This window comes from Heterocephalus glaber, unplaced genomic scaffold (assembly GCF_053883595.1).
Source record: "Heterocephalus glaber isolate CG9 unplaced genomic scaffold, H.glaber_assembly_v1.0 deba00000738, whole genome shotgun sequence".
In the NCBI taxonomy this organism is placed as follows: Eukaryota; Metazoa; Chordata; class Mammalia; order Rodentia; family Bathyergidae; genus Heterocephalus; species Heterocephalus glaber.
In genome coordinates, this window is record NW_028258161.1 from 9285805 (window position 1) to 9304925 (window position 19121).

The 19121-nt window shown below is 41.6% G+C and overlaps 1 protein-coding gene across 17 annotated transcripts in view; it reads right to left on the bottom strand.

The window, feature by feature from the left end:
• Nucleotides 1-19121, bottom strand: part of Pard3 (par-3 family cell polarity regulator) — a 605457-nt gene that overhangs the window by 14831 nt on the left and 571505 nt on the right. For all 17 annotated transcript variants that reach the window (XR_015449461.1, XM_087206780.1, XM_087206781.1 and 14 more), the window contains one exon: nucleotides 2296-2416. Coding sequence is in view for 16 of the 17 variants with exons in the window: in XM_087206780.1 (XP_087062906.1) it covers nucleotides 2296-2416 (121 nt within the window). In the remaining variant the exon portion in view is untranslated. The remainder of the gene's footprint in view (nucleotides 1-2295; nucleotides 2417-19121) is intronic.

The following is a 19121-nucleotide window of genomic DNA, read 5'->3' on the forward strand; positions in this document are numbered from 1 at the left end:
GCTCTGTCCTGTTGCTATATGGAAATGACTCCATTTACTTCATCAACTAGGAAAATAAATACCTTAGGAAAATACCATTCCTAACAGTATTATTGCGGGAGATAGTTGTAGATTTTCTCAGACATTGGACTGGTGAACTTGTTTTATAACTTCCCGAAGTCCTGCCTAGGACTGATTCCCTGAGGCACTTTGACTCTGGAAGCTGCCACAGGGCCTGCGCTAAGGCCGCATCTTCCTTCCTACACTAAGGGGAAGCCTTTCCCGGGCAGTTTCTCCCACTTTTTCTCCTTCTCCTTTAATCCCCCAAATGAGTCTTCCTCAGCTCTAATACGATCATTAAATCCCGTAGTCAGAAACCTTTAAAGGTTTCTTCCCCTATGCGACGCTCCGGGGTTGCTGGTTATCACGACAAGAAAGGACCGTGGACCCATCAGACCCTAGAACGCGCTTCTCCAGGCTGAACCCACCTCCACTTTGGAGAGTGAACTGAGCACGGAGCAGGCGGGTCTGGAGCAGGGCTGGAATGCGTGTGGGCCGCAAGCGTCCAGGTGACCGCGGGAGCTGGCTGCGCACCGCACTTGGGGACGCTCCGACCCGCGGCGGTCATCACCTGGGTCCGCGGAGTCGCCGACATCCACCCAGAGGAGCTCTGCTCGCTCCGTTTTTCTCGCTCAGCTTCCTCTGTAATCCTCACGTTGCCACAGCGTGTGGTAACCGACAGTCACCCACTCTAATTTTCTTGGTTTAAAAACACGAAACCGAAGCCTGAGGAGCCAGGCCGCCTAACTAGCGGACCTGGCACCGTCTTCTCCCGCTCTCACTCCAGCATCGAAGGCTCCCACCGCATCGCCACCTTTCATCCCCACTTCCTTCGACATAGCCGACTTCTGGGTCCTTCTGCAGCTGCGCTGTTTATCCTTCCCCCCAGACTGGATCATCCATTTTACCTCAAGTCTTTTCTGGCACCGTTCTTCCTTCGGACCCTCTCCTCTCAAGAATCTATGACATTAATTACATTCCCAACACTCTGTCTAAACCGGACTCAACCGACTTCCTGGACACTATTCTCTCCTCTGCCCCTGTAACGCACACGCATAGACAACGCCACTCAGATCACAAACATCCAAAACTTTGCTACCTTCAAGATCCTAGAGGATCTTGAGCACAACCTCGTGGGCTTGGTGATCCCTAGACCTTGGAGCCTCTTTGCCTGCACCAAGCTGCAGGATAACCCTTCCCGGAACTGTCCTTGTCTCTCCCACACAGGGCCGGCCTCAGCAGGTCCTCACTAGGCTCTGGACCGCCTGCCCTGCCTGACCAGCCTCCGCTGTAGATTAAACTGCAAATTTGTTTTTGTTATTCCCAGTCCTCTAAGCATGGCCAGCTATGGTCACGTGCTCGTAAAGGTTGGGCTTCAGGACTGGATTTTCCCACTTCGTTCAGCCCAAAGTGACTCAGTCTTGAACTTTCCAAAGAAATTCTTACTCTTCAAATCCCCATCATCTCATACTCGCACATCTGCTCCTACACCCCCATTCCCAGAGGTGCCATTATTCAGGGTGAAGTTCAAGAGGGAGACACAGGTCTGGCATTGAGAGAACCAACCCAAGTTTTGTTCTAGAAAGATTACTCTATGGCTGTGTAGAGGAAGGAGTAGAAGAGAGATGTAAATGGATGAGAGGGGTTTAACAAATACTCTTGGGCAAACAGGGAGCATAAACAATCACAACTTTCTATGCCAGGTATGGCACTGTATGCCTGTAATCCCAGCACGCAGGAAGACCACAAGCTGGGGCCCAGTGTTGGCAACCTAGCAACTTAATAAGACCCTGTCTCAAAATAAAACTATTAAAAAGGGCCTGAGATATAGCTCAGTGAAAAAGTCCTGTATTCAATCCACAGTACCACACACATAAAAAAGAAAGAAAGATTACTAAACAATGATTCTGTGCCCATTAGTCATAAACAGATATGTTTTGAACTTGCTTTGGCTCTGATTCCGAGAAAGATATATCTACAGAAAAATATTTCTAAACTTAATAAAAATGCATAGCAGAGAACAAGAATACGTTCGCTATGTCTTGTCATACAGCTAATTAGACCTGTTATGCAATGGGCAGATGGTGGAACAAGACATAAAATGAAATTAGCAATGATGAAACTCAGACGGAAATGAGGAAAAGGTCAATATGTTAAAGGTCAAAGGAATTTGGCTCCATCGTGTCTCATTTGATAAAAGACTGAGGTCATAGCTCAGGGGCCTTTACTGCAGTGTGCTGAACGACTGGTGCTTACCCAGGGTTGCTCAAAGCTGTAGGTACGTCGCCGATCTTCGACATCTTCATCCTGCTTTGCTTGCTGAAACTCTTGTCGCAGACGCTGTATCCGATCGTGGTTGCTAGGAGTTGATCTGTTGCTGAAAAGAGAGATGGGGCAACAATGAACACCCCTAAGAAGCATTGTCCGTGGAGTGCAGTTGCTAGGAAAAATGGCGACTTGCTATGGAGTGACGCTATTTAAGAGGAAGTGAGTTTTTAATATAGTATCTGCATATTTAAAATATTTTCATTTTGCTCTTAGGATTTATGTTGAAATTATTTCAGATGGCTATCTAAAGGAATAAACAGTGCAGTCGTTTTGCTACATATATTTGCTGTTATACAGCATATTGCTTTGTACACTGTCCTTTCAAAGCTGTGTTTCCTTTCTGAATCCTGGTCAAGTGCTGGTAGTCAATCTGTTTTGCAAAGGACATGACTTAGACGAGGGCACTTCATCCTTCCGAGCTGAAGTTTCTTTATGTATGAAATGGAGATAATAACTTTGCTTTAAATATCACAGTTGTGATCATCATAAATGCACAGTGCTGTTTTCATAACACCATTACATGGAGTTCCCTTTCATGAGTCAGCAGAGGTCTATGAACAAAATGTAACTCTCACAATGTAAATAGAAATCATTTAAAAAAATAAGCTCAGGTGTTGGCGTTAACATGAGGTAACCACTTAGTTAATAATGATGATACTTTCTGTTTGTAAAGCACTGAATTTTGTTTTATACTCACGAAGATCTTAAACGACTGGTACAAAAGGTAGTGTTTCACACACATGTACACACACACACACACACACACACAAATGTGGAAATGGACATTCTAGAAGAGCGGCTTGTCTGAGGTCCCCCAGCAGAGCAGCGGGGAAAGTGGGATTAGAATCCAGATTTGCTGGCTCACACTACAACTCTTCTACACCAGACCACGTGTGTCACCAAAGTATCAAACCAATGCATCAGCCTCCAAAGTTCCTCCTTTCTAAAACCACACAGATTTTAATACTAAGAATAATACAGATAAATAGCTAAAATTAAGTCAGTCTAAGTCTCACAGCCCCTTCGGTCTATTCGTTCACTAGGACACTAAGTTGCATCAAAGGCTACTTGAGCACACGAGGTATACACTGTCTTCCCAAGAAAACTTCAGACTTGTGCAGGACAGGAACCCAGCCTCGAAATGATCATATTCTCCCTCTGAGGTGCCAGCCAGATAGGAACCTGCCAGCTATCGCAAGATCAGAGATCCTCACAAAAACACGTTGCCCTGGTTACTCAGTGTGTGCATGAGCTCCGTCGTCTGCACATCCTCCTGGGAGATGTAATTTGGGAGAGGTAGCTTGAAAAGAGAAAATCTGCCAAACTAGAGTATACAAAATGATCTGACAGACATATGTCTTCAAATACTTCCCTGTATTGTGAAGAATTCCAAAGGTTTTAAAATCTCAAATACAAAATATGTATTCATAGGACTATGATATGAACATCTTCCAGAAATATGGAGTGGTCTTTCATCAGTGAATCTATTGGGAACAGGCCCTGTCTCCTTCATGTTTCTAGCAATTTCGTTAGTGCTTCTGGAATATCCTGACAATACCTCCAATTTAATTATTTTCCCAGTCAATGAAAGCTTGTCCTCCCAGTGTTTTCTGCTGGCAGATCTTTGGAGCTGATCAGCCTGAGAACATTAAAGGTTAATAGTTATGTGAAATGTGCTGTCAGGCAGCATGAGGCCTCAGCCCACACTAGGTACAGTGTCAAAACTTCCCTCCACGCTTTTGGAGTAGACAGGTTCTTATTCCCATGGGCTTTTAAAAAATATGTGCAGCAACTTATATTGCCCCAACACATAAATTTTCAATGATGGGTGCCCAGTATAATGTCCAATCTGTAAAGCTCTTTCTTCTGTCCATGAAACCAGGATGGTATCGGGATGGGGGTCGCCACATCCCCAAGACAAAGAGAGAGGAGAGTGAGCATCCATTAAGTGTTACCACCACTTTCCCAGCTGTGCCTTTTTTGTTCCTAGCATACATCATAGCTTTTAATGGGAAGATGGCAGGGGGCCTGACTGACAGAGTATTTTACACGTCTAACCAGAAATACTTCTCTATTATTTTGATGCATAGTTTTAACCCTACAAATTGTCAGGCTCCTGAAGTCCAAGCCATTGATGAAAACTGACCTCCTGTTGTTTGTCATTAAGAAATCATCCATTCTCCCAACCATGAAAGTTGACCCAGCATCTTTAGTTTTAAATGCTGTTGACCTCGATGTTTTTCAGAGTAAAAAACAAGCTCTGGAAGTCACTTCTGACCTTATTCCCAAAGCAGTCAGTGAGGCTACTGTCTCCCCCTCCTTTCCTTTGCTCTCTTTCTCTAGAGAAAGCTGACTGGCTTGTCGAAGACTAGCAAAGCCACTTTCAGTGTTGAACTTGGAAAACAGAAACAGGCTGCAATGGTTTCATGATTGATGATGATTTCCAAAGACTGGAAGACTGTCAAGTATCCTTGGGGAACAACAGTTGGCAGTCTGAAGGTGAAATCCTGGCTTTAGGAGATGAAACCATTGCAGTACTCGGTGCTGCTTCTCAGGCCAGTACGTGATGGGCCAATAATTCAAATGTGGGCTTCTAAAGCTCTTCCACCAATGAAACTAAAGGAAATTTTAAACATTCACTAGCAACAGTGACTAATCCCTCCACATCCCAATCAGCTTCGGTTCATTGCCAAATCAAGTTGCTCTTTTTGTGTGTGAGGAATATAATAAAAATAGCACCTAAATCAATCAGATGGGTGAGACAATAAAACTCTTAATGGGGAGGCAGTAAAGCATGATTTCCAGATATTCTGCATGATTTAGATCCGAATAGGGACGATTGGAGATGCTCTTTTGTACAAACAGACACAAAGGACAGTTTGGCCCAATACCAACACATTGCCTCCTCCTGCACACTGGTGTTAGGGCTCAAATGGAGAGCACGAGTGTGTGTGTGTCAAGGAAGTGTCCCAGGATCCCACACTGCAGAGACCCCTAACCCAGTGTGCAAAGCACAATGCAGGCCCACGCTGCCCGGAGCCCAGATCCTCCCTGTCATTCCTGCGAGATCAGACCTTGTCCTCTCAGAGGCAGGCCGGAATAGCACTCAGGCATATGCAGGCCTGAGCTCTCCGCAGGGCGCAGGAGCTGCGCAGTGCATGGCCCCACTGCCTGCTCACCCAGCACCTCCCGGTACTGGGTCGCAGTGGTTTCTACACATGCACGGTGTGCCTGAGGACACCCAGGAGCTGGCTAAAGCCACTGGTCACGGAGGCTCATCTTTAACACTGACTCAGCCAGCCTAGCACAGGGGCCAGAACCTGCACCCATTCTGAAATCGGTGGTGTTCAGACAACACTTTGAAAATGCTGCTGACAGGCTTCCTGGCTGGGGCAAATTCCAACAGCCCCATGGCCATTAACTAAAGATGGAAGGAGAGTCTGCTGCATGAGGAGCCACCATTCACATTTTGTGATAAACAGGGGTCACAGGCCTGGTGCTGCCTTACAATTTTTAAAAAGAGAAGTCAGAAATATAATTTTTTTTGCCCCAAATTTAAAGGTGGACTTATTACTATTATTTAAAAATTCTAGGTAAGGCAAACACAATAGGTCTGCTGGCGGCTATCTTGTAGCCTGTACTTTATATTCTGTAGATGCAGGCTGTTCTACATGTTGCTTCCCTAGGTTATTTACTTGCATCGGATGAAGAGAGGGCTCGTGGTCCCCTGGCAGCAGTCCCAAGATGCAAACAGTTGCCTCTCCACATCCATGGTTTCCGGATCCTGAGAACCAACCACCCGTGGATGGAAAGACAGTTCGAAAAAACAACTGCGCGGAATGTGTCCAGACATTTTTCTTGCCATGTTCCCTAAATGATACAGCACTTCAACTATTTACCTAGCACTGACACTGCATTAGATACAGTAGTCTAGAGGTGATTTAAAGCACATGGGAGGATTGTGCAGGCCCACACCCAAACTGGACACCATTTATAGAAGGGCTCTGGGCATCCACAGAGTTCGGTGTGCGAGAGGTCCTGGAACCCATGCCCTGTGCATACTGAGAGATGAGCAGATCAAGAAGCTGGTAGGTGGGCCTTGTACGAATAGGCTGGTCCTCTTCAACTGTCTTCTTGTTCCAATCTGTCTAAACTGAGTGTGGAGCTGCCCTCTTGCAGGCTTGGGTTCTGACCTACCTTTCTGGAAGAGCACATGCTGAGAGAGCAGAGTTTGTGATGTGACTGATTAATTCTTTATGGGGTAAAAATACTTTAACATTTGCATTTTTAATTATGCAAAAGAAATCTGGAAAGATTTCAGAGGGCAGAGCTTTCAGATCTAGAATTCAAAGCAAGGGAGAACTAACCACTCATTTTTTAAAATAAGGAGGCACCATCTTGGCACACACTCTCTTCCCCACGGAAGACAGAGAGAAAAGGAAGATCAAAGGGAGGAGATGAACAGGCCAGGCTTTCCGTGTTCTCCAGGAAGGGGAGAGGACTATACCGTCTAGAGCAAAAGAAGAGAAGCTGCCAAAGGGGAGGAAGATGAATTGGCTCATATTTTCCTTCCTTTCCTACCTCTCCTTTTCTTTCTATACCCTTCTCCCCATTTTTCTAGTAAGTCAAAGAAACCAAATTTCACTGTCTGGAACTCTTTCTTAACTACTGCAACCCACATTTACCTTTTCTTCTCAATTGGTCTATAACTGCCTTAGCACCCAAATACCATCTTCCAGCGTCTTCTGGTGCTCATATGCGTGAGTGGTTTTCTTAAGTTGGTGCCACCGTCATTACCATTTAACATGTAGATACTTTCTCACTTGCTGTGGCACAGTAAATTGTTTGGCAAATATTTGTGATGGACAGAACTTAAGGTGGTTCTTGCTTTCTGGTGTTACCCTTTTCTGCAATCCTCTACCTTTGAGTGTGGACCAATGAAATGAGGCAACTGTTGTGGAATGTATGTGATTACATCATGCAATCCCATAAGAACCTGAGCTCCATCTTGCTTGTCTTTCTCCCCCTTGCTGACTGAAGAATCAAGCGGCCATTGATCTCACAGCTGCAAAGAATGGAACCTGGTCCACAGCGACAGAAGCAAGCAGGCTGGCACCCCTCAGTGTAGTCTCCACAGGAGGACCCTGCCCAGCTGACCCCGATTCCACCCTGATAAGACCCTGAGCGGAGGATCCAGCTCAGCCACATCTGGACTCCAGAACCACCGAAACTGTCGGATAATAAATATGCGCTGTTTAAGCTGTGAAACTTGTGTTAATCTGTGAGGCAGCAAAGGAAAACTAATACCCACTGATGCTGGCTTTGGCCCTGTGGTTTATTTTGGACAACAAGATGCTAGTGGACGTGATGCAAACAGGTTGGAGATCTAAGTGCATGGTGGGTTGGTTCTCTTGTGTTCTTGACTTCCACAATGACAAGAACACACCCACACCACAGGATAAGACATGCAGACCATATCAGATCCACTTTGTAACATAGAGCCAGGCCCAACGGGGCCCAGCCTGCAGCATCCAGTTCCCAGCCTATCTGTACATATGAGAGAGTCGTAGATGTTCGTGCTACGATGCACTGGCCTCTTAGGTGGCTTGTTATGCAACAACATTGCAGCAATCAGTTCCCTAAACCTCCCTCCCTCAAATCCACATGCACAACTAATCCCACCTTCATGACAAGCACTGCAGCTTCGACAGTGTTACAGGGACAGTTTCTACTTGGTAGCGAGCATGTATGAACGAAAGCAGCCTGGAAACACTTATGCCCTGCACATGCCCAGCACCATACAAATACTGCTTGTTGTAAAAGTGAACTGATCGGTAGGGCAGAGGAAAGGCAGGAGTCATAGTTTACAAGTGAGTTCCACCATTACCATGTATATGGTTTGTCCCTCCAAAATTCCGATCAGAAAGAAATTGCACAAAATAAATAACTGCTGCAGAAGATGTAACTGAAAAATGTCAGGGGCCAGATCCTACACTGGTACTCTGGTTCATGACCTTAATTCTTTCCATGATTCTGGTCGCAAACCAAACTGGACAAGAACCAAATCAAATTCAATGGTTACATTCGATGTTGACCTTATGGGGAAATCTGATTTGGTACTCATGCAATTTGGTTTGCGACCAGAATTGTGGAAAGAATTAAGTTCGTGAACTGAGGTACCACTGTATCTAAAACCAGCGCAATGTGATTTCCACTGAACACCAATACTCAGCCAAGAATGTTCCGTGGAGATGCATCCAAAGACTTAAAAGTGACTTCTTTGTCACCTTCTTAAAGCACCCCATTCTGCAAATCAGCTCTCCCAAGACTCAGGCTAGAATATGAGTCTTCGCCTGCGCAGTGCAACACATCTGCCAACCAGGTTCTCAGGTACAACAACTCCAGGGCCCACTCCTCCTTCTGAAGGAGACTGCAGACCTGCTGGGCTCTGGGTACACATATAGCCTACAAGTTGGTCCTGATTAAAACTTGTTTTCCTTAGTTTCGAAGGTCCAGGACTTTAGAAATGTCCTTCAGATCCCCAATTTACAAAAGAATGGGTAAACAGCAGAGATTTTTGTTAACCTTATCACCTTATCTCTTTGGCTATTTCATTTTTGCTGTACGCATCTCAGCCCTAGCAATTTATTTTTTGGCCCAAGTACAAAATTCTATTCTCAGTGCTATGAATTTCACACCCACACTTCACATCCACTTATTGGAGATGCAAAAGGACATTATTATTTCCCCAGTTAAAAATTCAAAGAGTCAATTTCCAAATTACACCTGAACTATTTTTTTTTTCTTTCTGAGAGATTTCTCCACTAGGACAGGTATCTCACGCACACAGCCGAGCAGGGAAAGCTGGAGCTCCGCTGTCAGCCTCTCTAAAGAATAGTTCCTCCTCCACTTCCCAGCACTTCAAAGACCTGTGACTTCCGAGGCAACGTTACAGTCTGAGTCCCAGCACATGGAGAAAAAAGAGAGGCATAGGTTGAGGCGTCCAGGACTTGATTCATTTACCCACGGGGATTCTATTTACCTGACTCTGACTTTTCCAAGCCTTGACAATGTCCTTAGGTAATGGCTCAGCTGTCACACAAGGGCCCTGTGTTTTAGTCCCCTTATCGAAGGGGGCTGCATCTCTTTACTGACTTCTGTTACTGTGACACAATGGAAAGATAAATGATCCAGTCCATTATGTAGAAAGACCTCCCATCCAGGCTACAATTATTTTTTGAAACATGCTTATTGGAGAGAAATTAGGGCAAATTTTCCCTCCTTCATCTAATCATTCATTCTTGAATCTGTTATTGTCCCTTAATTTCTATCAGTGACAAGACTGAAATTCAGCTCTTTCATGGATGTCACTTAAAGCTGACACAGGGCCTGGAGCAGGCAAAAAGTGACACTGGGTGAAACAGATGTAGGGCAGACCTGTCACACAGCCTCAGGAACAGGCAGCCGCCAATGACCACCTCGTCTCACATCATTAACCAATGTCTCGCTGTGATGTCATGCACGGGTGTACAGAGTTGTACGCCTTTCGAAAGAGACAGATTGTCAGCATGATAAAGTGGATACAAACAAGTTCTGGAGCAGGGATACTAGAGCATGTGAGAGGCGGGGGGGTGTCACTGAGCTAAAAAGGGATCCAAGCAGAGCGACCAGGAACTGACACCACTCTGACTATTAAGAGGTAAACAACCTTCTTGCCACTTAGGTGTTTTTCTATGCTGATTAGCAATTCCATAAAATATTCCTGATCTTGTAATCGCCAGGTAAATAGTTCTCATCTACAGATGTCAGAACTAAGTTCTTAATTGCTGCAAATGAGCAAGCAAACACAGGTTTCTCATTAAACCCATTACACCCCGCATGCTAAAGTGGAAAGCTTCGGCCTTGCTTTCCCTCCTGGCTCTGCAGTCAGGAGCATTCTTCTTGAATCTGAGGCCTAAACACTGAGGCAGAGAGATCCAGCCAGGTTTTGGGTGGCAGCTTCCTGTCCCTTGAAGGTGTGCTCAGTCTTGGGGGGATGGCAATGAACTTAATTGCTAAGTGTTAATGATGAGCCGTATTGTGCCTCCATGTCTTTCTCAGGAGTGAAGTCACCCCTCACTGAAAACCTTTGTTTCTCTTGTAGGAAAGGAGTGCTTCCTCCTCCAGATGCCCGCTCAAAGCATATGCTTTTGCCTCCTATCACCTGCACAGGTGAAGAAGCCTAAATTACTAAATTGAAAGGGACCGGAAGGAACAGAGGAAACTGCTTTGGAAACGCAAACTCTGAACTTTTCGAATCAGGTAGGCAGGTTAGACCAAGACGGCCTCTGCTGTGACTCTACCTCCCCAGCTGGAAGATTTATGAGGAATGGGGAAAAGGGTGGGAGGGTTAAACCAAGAAATGTATCAATTACCAAACTACAAATAAAAATAGCTCCTCTGCACAAGCTTCATTAAGTTCTATCAGCAAGTATCTTGGGGTTTTATACTCCAACCACAGGTCATAAATTCACAGTAAACCCCCCATATGTTCACCAAACACCTGAATTCAATTTCTCTTCTGGTTGTGAAGAAGGAATGTGATGCTCAGATTAATTATGCATGCAAAGTCAGTTTCTAACAAGGGCAGCTTTTTTGTGATGCTGAAGGGTATTTATAACATCTGATATTTGGGGACAGATTTTTCTTCCATCTTAGCACTTTTATACTGGCATGTGAGTTTAATTTCCCTCTTCAAAATTTGAATGTTGAAAAAAAAATTATTGGTATCTTATGAAAATATTTGCATTCCTCTGTAGATAATCCCAGACATTTGTGATATGGAACAAACTGTCTTCATACTGATTTACAGATTTTTAGATGAATATATCCGATTATGCACAAATCACCTTGCATTCTAGGGAAAGCCCAAGCTAAGGCCAAGTGGCTATATTTATATGTGACTATGTGTACATGCAAAATTAGCTACTTAGGAAATATCATGTCATTTTCACAGTTTTCCTCATCATCTGTAATATGAAAAGAATTATGAGAAACTTATGCAAATCCCAAAGGCACTCTCTTTGCTCAGCTGATAAAATTCATTTCCAGATTCTGACACCCATGATTTGTTGTCCATTTCGCACCAATTTCAGTGTAATAAATCATAACAAATTAAAAACATACAGCTATGTTCTCTGGGTTAAAAAGGTGGTCTCCAAAGCTGTTAATCCCGCGTTTGCTTCTGATCTGAGAGTTCCAGGGCTCCGAATGCTTCGTGGATCGGGGGTCACCTCTCCATCGGAAAGCCTCAGGACTGGACCTTGCCAGAGTCCCTCTGTGGTCATTCGGTAACAGGCTATCATTTTATAAGCAGCGAAATCTCAGGAATGTACCCTCACCCCATTTTATTACTATCATCACTCTTCCTTATTAGCTTGTCAGTGGGCTCAGATGGGACCGAGAAAAATTTAGCTTTACTTTTTGAGAATTCCTCCAGCGACAGAAGACACGTGTACACACATACATAATTTTAGGATCCAACTAAAAAACATGGAAAAAGGCATTATACTGGGAGCTGTAGGTAGCATTTCCTGACTGATGTCACAGATATAATCCAAGCTGGTTTCTACCAAAAGGATTGTTAAGTATAGAGCAATCAGGCCTCCAATGAGGTACTTGCTGTGAACTTATCACAAAAGTAGAATTATTTAGCAACAGTTTTCTTTTTTCTCTTTGAGAAGGGGTCTCACTATGTTACCTAGACTAGCTCTGAGCTCCTGGGGTCGAGAGATCCTCCTGCCTCAGCTTCTTCAATAGCTGGGACTACAGGCATATACCACTGCACCCAGCTGTCTTAAAAGAATTGTTAATGTACAACTAGTAAAGTTTTTGGTTTTTTGATTTTTTTTTTTTAGTACCAGGGATCAAACTCAGGACCTTGCCCTTGCAAGGCAGGCGCGATGCCACTGAGCTAAATCCCTGGCCCCTAGTAAAGTTTTTGTTGAAGAAACCATATTCTAATAAAACTTTTTAAACAAATGACCGTTTGCTAGAGCCTAAAAGCCCAGAGCTGGTGGAAAGAGCTAGATTGAACTTCCCTGCCAGGCCCCATGAGGAACCAGGCAAAGGGCAGCAGCTGGGGCTGGAGCCTAGGCCGCCTAAGTCTTCCAGCTCCCTAGCAGGCAGTCTTGCAGAGCTTCAAGCAAGCAAGTGATGGGGAAGAAAATGCTTCCCAAGTGCACCAGGATTTAAACGCACTCGAGAAAATGTCTGTGAAATGTTATGCCAATAGCGATCACACGCACCATTTTTCTTTGTATGGTGCAAGCAGCAGTTGTGATTGGGGGTTAATGTTCAAGCGTACATTTTCTACATGTATGATTTTCTTGAACGCTGTAATAAATGGCAAAGACATGTAAAATATTCTAACAGGTTAAAGAGCTGGAGAAAGCTTATCACTTCTATTATTCTTTCAATGAAACCACTGAGGTTACAAAGGTTGGCTAGTTGTGACCCACAGTTAAAGTGTGCTTCAAACTAGAATATACATCGAAGTGCCTGAATAAAGAGAAAATGAAATTCAGTATTAACAGGTGTAAAGTGTGATAAACTAAAAGCGAAAATTAGGAAATATATTACGAACCTTTTATCTAAAAGAGCAGTGGAAATTAAATTACAAAGCCTAATGGATTTCGATGGCACAATAAAATGATTATCATGTTCTTTTTCATATTAAAGAGGTTTTATCATACAAACTAATTATAGAACCATTATTTTAATTCTTGAATCATGAAATAATTACATAGAATTCAAGGTTAGCATTTGTTTTTGCATTCTCTGTCTTTAACAACAGAGTACCTGCAAAATGCCATACAAAACTGTTTTTTTTTTAAAAAATGATAAAATTCTAAAGCTCAATTCTAAATCATAGCTAAATTTTACATGGCTTTCCTGAAATGACTCAAAATGGAAAATAATGTGACAGAAGATTTTTAGGAGATAAATTTCATAATAGGCAAAGTCTTTGAGAACTAAAATGAGAGTAGTGAAACATCCATTTACTAGTTTTCTAAAAAAAAAAAAAGTATGTGCCCAAATGAAGAATTTGCATGTATAGTTGTTTTCTAAACATTTTAAAGCTGATTAGAATCATTTTTACTTCTATTTATTTTATGCTCTTGATTAACTTAATAATTATTAGTTAATAACTTCCTGGGCTTTAGTTCTAGTCACAATTTGGCCATATCCCAATTTAACAAATTGTTTCTCTGGCTAGAGATAATAAATGAAATAGAAATGCCAATCAATTCAATCTCTCATTTCAGCCTGAGCTAAATTATCACATAAGGGAAACACAAACAGTGTGGCCAGATTGCTTTGGCATTATTGATACATTTTGAAAACTATAAAATAGCTTACATGTCTTTAAGGTAATACAAATGTCTAGCTTAAACTTTAAAATGCTAACCAAACGCCTTGAGATAAAAGAATCTCCTGCTTTATTACATCTTCTCTCTCTGATCACTCAGTCTGAAGAGAAACTTTCAGGAGTTTTCTGTGATATTTCTTTTTATCTCCATCTGAAATACTTAGAATGGATCAATCATAATTCCTCATCCATGATTCTCTCCCAGCTCCCTTTCTTTCTTTTAGTTATTTTATACTATTTTAGTATAATTCAGTACAATTTATTAATATGTACACAAAACAAAAGCCAAGGATTTCACAATAATTCATATGCAACCAAACTCCTCTGGTATTTAAATACTGCCAAATAATATGATTATGCTGCCACCTCTATTATATTTGAAACCTATCTGCTGACTTGCTATTGAGGTAGATAAAGCATTAGCCCTTACACTGCAATCTAAATTACTACTCCCAATCCCCACCTTTCACATCCTCCTGTCCAGTTATAGCACACCTTACCTGAAAATGATTTAGTGTGTACATAATTTATGTAAATACTGTGCACTGTTAATCCAAGCGGGACACTGTGATCACACTGGTTTTCTTCTAGGACATGTGTGATGTTTTTCTTAGTTTTCTTAGAGCCAGTCTTTGTTTCCATACTCTGGAGGCATAGAACACAAATTTCCCCAAGATCAAGCCTATCAGAATTTATCAATCCCAGTTATTCTTGAAAACTTGCCCCACCCCATATGCTCTTCTCACACACTCCAACACAGGCCGGCTGCTCCCTAGTTCTCCACACAGCAGAAATCCCGGCCCCTCCTTTCATCTTATCCTGGGGATGGTCAGAGCACGCATTCTGTAGCTTCCCAAAGGGGATATTGGAAGAAAAAAGAAATGAGTGTTTGCACCCCTAAAATATATTTATTGTACCATCATCTCTCATTGACAGAATTTGGCTAGGTATGAAATTGTGAGTATAAAAAATTTTTCCTTTAATATATAAAGGTGTTGCTCCATTGTTACTGGGGAAATCTAATGGTGTTTTGATTCTCAACTCTTTATTGTATACTTTTTCATAGGATTGTCTCTGTGTGATACTGTGAAATTTCACAATGCTATTCCTTTTTAAAAATTGATTTTGTTTGGTAGTAAGTCTTCAATCTTGAACCTTACATTTTTCAGCTTATAAAAATTTCTGTGTTATCTTGGCATCCTCTTTCCATTATTATCTGGTTCCCCTTCCCCCCAGGAAGTATATTAGTCACATTTTGGACCTCCCAGAGTGAACATTTTATTCTTTTTCCTTTTTCTTCTCAATATATTACTCTGTCTTATATTTTAGGTTTACTTTTTCAGAAATTTCTCAATCTCATCTACCAAGTTTTCTGTCATGTTTCTTAATACTATTATGGTATATATTATTTTCCAAGAGTTCTTTCATATTTCCTCAGCAATACTTTCAAATTAGCTGCCTGTTCTTGTTTGGTGATTGTTTACTTTCTGTTCTTTAATATTTTTTCTTGTCATTCTTCTAGTTGGTTTCTTCCAAGTTTCCCTCCTTTTTAAAAGTTTTAGAGTCTCTCTTTAATAACTAAAGCTTTCTACAAATATCTGATATGCTTTCTGCCCCTTACATATTTAAAAGTGAAGTGCTGAAAAGCATATTAGTCACTGTGCATGAATGGGCTTATGGGATGGTGTCCATTACTACCAGAAGGTTAGCTAAAGCCACTTTTTTGGCGGAGGAGGGCAGTGCTGCGGATTGAATGCAGAGCCTCCTGCACACTAAGCAAGTGCTCTCCCACTGAGCTACACCCCTAGCCTGACAATCACTCTGGGGTGGGAATTGTGTTAGTGTATGAAGTTCCTTCTCTGAGGCCAATATCTTCAAAGGAGGATCCAACAATCTTTGGTCTGGGATATATACACTTGGATCTTGACATTCTGGGGCCATTCTGTCATCATATAACATCCACTTCCATTAAAAAATAGAGATAATATTTTTGATTCTCATTCCCTTTGGAGATTTGGAGGAAGAAATATCATTACTCTGTCATCACTGGACTTTTAAAGTTGGTGTTATTCTTAATTCCCAATTATTTTCAAATAAAGCAAATATCCTTCAAGAAAAACTGGCAGGTGGATGCTTATACTTTTTGAAGTATATGAAATATGACTATAAACTTTTAAAATGATGATAGCAATTGGTTACAAGTAACATGACTATGTCTTCTAGTACCCAACAAACTTTAGGGAATTTTTTCTATATGTATTTTTAAAAATATATAAATAGCTTAAGGTCTAAACTTTTTTAGTCAGGGTCTCACTGTGTAGTTCAGGCTGGCCCTGAACTTGCGAAGATCTCCTGCCTCAACTTTCCAACTGCTGGGATTATGGGTATGTACCACTGTGTCCAGCTTTGAGGGGTAAACTTTTAAAGTATTTACACCGTAGTCTATAAAGCTCAATAAAATAAATATTCTTTTTAAGATTTAGCCAAGCCCTCTGAAGTTTTTCTCTCAAGCACACGTTCTGGCACTGCACTCAAAATAGTTTGCCTTTCTTTGACATGTGATGAAAGTCATAGTTTGGCTTGAGATATTTATTATGCACGTTTACTCCCACTGGTCACTGTTGCCATTATTACATGCAGTTTTTAATCTTCTGTTTGGGATTTGCTGGCCTTCACTCTTAATCCTCCTGCCAAAGGATGGCCAGCTCTGATTCAGATCTCTTCGAATTGTTCCACTGGTGCTCATGGTCAACTGCGTGTCACAGTTTTCCCACAGTCGCTCACCTCGAGAGCAAAGCCCGGCAGCAGCACAGCCCAACCGCACACACAGCAGCTGCCACGCATCCATAAGATCGCACAGCTTCTGCGCTTACTGCATCAGAGCTGACAGAAGCAAACCAACCCTGATAGAAGGGCCGGAAGAATCGCAGTCTTACAGGAACCAATTCATAATCTGATCGTCTACAAGTTTACCAAAAGCCCTTTTTTATACTTCAATCATTGTGTTGGAAAATGCTTTCAGAAAATAACAAGCGTCTCTTCCATCTTGGAAAGAAGGAACAATGGGTATTATTTAACTTTTGAAAAACATGAAATTTTCACGACCTTTGGTTCTCAGCGTGGAGTATTCTCAGCAGAGAAAAGGAAGATCAGGGTGTAGCGGCACATGCCAGTAATCTCCGCCGCTTGGGAGGCCGAGGTAGGAGGATCACAAGTTGGAGGCCAGCCTGAGCAACTTAGCAAGATCCTGAATAAAAACGCAAAATAATACTAAATAAAATCCAAAAAGAGCTGTACATACAGCTCCGTGGTGCAACACTTGTTTGGCATGTGCAAGGCCCTGGGTTCAATCCCTAGCACTGGGAGGAAAAGCAAAAAAGGAAGGAAGGAACTGAGCTGAATTATACTCCACTGACTACCAGACATGGTCCAAAATCTTTTGCTTTCTCACTATTTTTCTGGCAAATTCATACAGGCATTTTTATATACACTCTCTCTCCTAAAATTCTTACTTGCAAACATTTTTGCTAATTGTGGGTTTGTTTAGTTTCTAATTAAATGACTTTATTGTATTGTTGCTTAATGCATGATTTTTAAATTATATTGCAGCTGATTAAAATGAGAAAAACAAATCTTTATTTCTTAGGCATCTATAATGATGAAGGTTTTTTCTTCCTCTATTTTTTTTTTTTTTTTGGTACCGGGGATCAAACTCAGGACCTTGTGCTTGTGATGCAGGGCAGCACCACTGAGCTAAATCATTGGCCCTTCCTCTCACTAAATTGACCCCCCCTAATGTTGAGGATTTTCAAATTTCTAAAACAAAAATAAATCAATATTGAATCCTAGAAACAAATTGTTTAAAATGTGGATAATCCTTTTGACTTTATGAGTTGCTTAATCTAGTAAAATTTTCACTGCACTATGTTGGAAATGTTCAAAGACTTTAACACTTTATTAACTTTATTTTCTTTTAAGGAATATCCTCAACTTAACATCATTACAGATTTTAATAATTTTCTTTTTGCTTTCTACACAGAATTTTTAATCTCTTGATTAACAGGAAAGGGCTGGGAAAACAGGTAAAGTAAATAACCCAGCCTCAGTGCTGCTGAGCAAGGATGGAAGGGTCAAAGGTCACAGGGATCCGGCCAACATTTCAAAACCAGCCTTCAGGCCAGGAGGCTAGGTGGGTCCTGCCAACTTCCACCTGAGGACAGAGGAGAAAGAATGGAGCGAGGCATCTGTTCAGCTCAGTGTGCTGCTATACAAGCAGATTGTAATACTGCTTTCCTGTATTTTATACTTTCAGTTGGTGTCCAAGTGCTAGTGCGCAGGCAGGCAAAGCCAAGACCAAATGGAGCTCATTCTGTGTTCAGCTGCATCTGAAAGTCTAAATGAATATGGAGAACACTGACAAAGACACAGCATAAATATAGGCATGGGCTTAGATTTAGATATAAATATCAGCAATTTTCTAAGCCAGGCATTTATACTAAAGAACGACTCTGGGATTTCTTTTCTTGAGTTGCAAAAGAAAGATTTGGAAAATATAATGAAATATTATCAGTGTTTGTCACATGCCAGCCATGTGTTGTGAAGCCACACTGAGACACAGAAGTTATAGGCCTCTGAAGATACCATTTTGTTTTGTCTTTTCTCATATTGTAATGTCTCTACAGATTGGCACTGATACTGTTTCATTTTGATATCATAATAGTGTCTCCATGGATTTTGGCTGACATTTTGTTTTGACATTACGTTACAATAGACCTCCACTGACATTTCATTTTGTCACTGCAACATGGTTTCTATAGGTTTCTGCTACATTATTTTGTTTTGACATTAAAATGCCATCTCCATGGTCTTGGTACAATACTGTCTTGAGAACTTTATGAGGAACTATGTGGCAGGTGGCCTAGATGGGTAAGTCAGCCTCAACAGAACACACAGTAAACTTCAAGATGTTCTATAAACACAAATTTATATAATATAACTTGGGCAAAATTATTTCCATCAAGTCCTAGGATTTATTACAATATTGATTCAGTTAAGGTGCTAATCCTCCATCTTTTAAGAAAAAAGAAGAATCCAATACATTTTACATGTCAAGAACTTCAGAGAATTAGTCCTTTATTCTTCGGTTGTTCCTATTTATTTTAAAAATTAATATTTTTGTGTTGCAAAACTGTAAGAAATATCTATGTAAACAATTACAACTTTATATAATTGCTGAATTTAGAAACCATTGGTCCTGTCATATTTTATATATCTCTAAGAAAGAAAACGCCTGGTACCAATTACACTGATATTGATTATAGGCATTTTGATAACAGTGATTTCA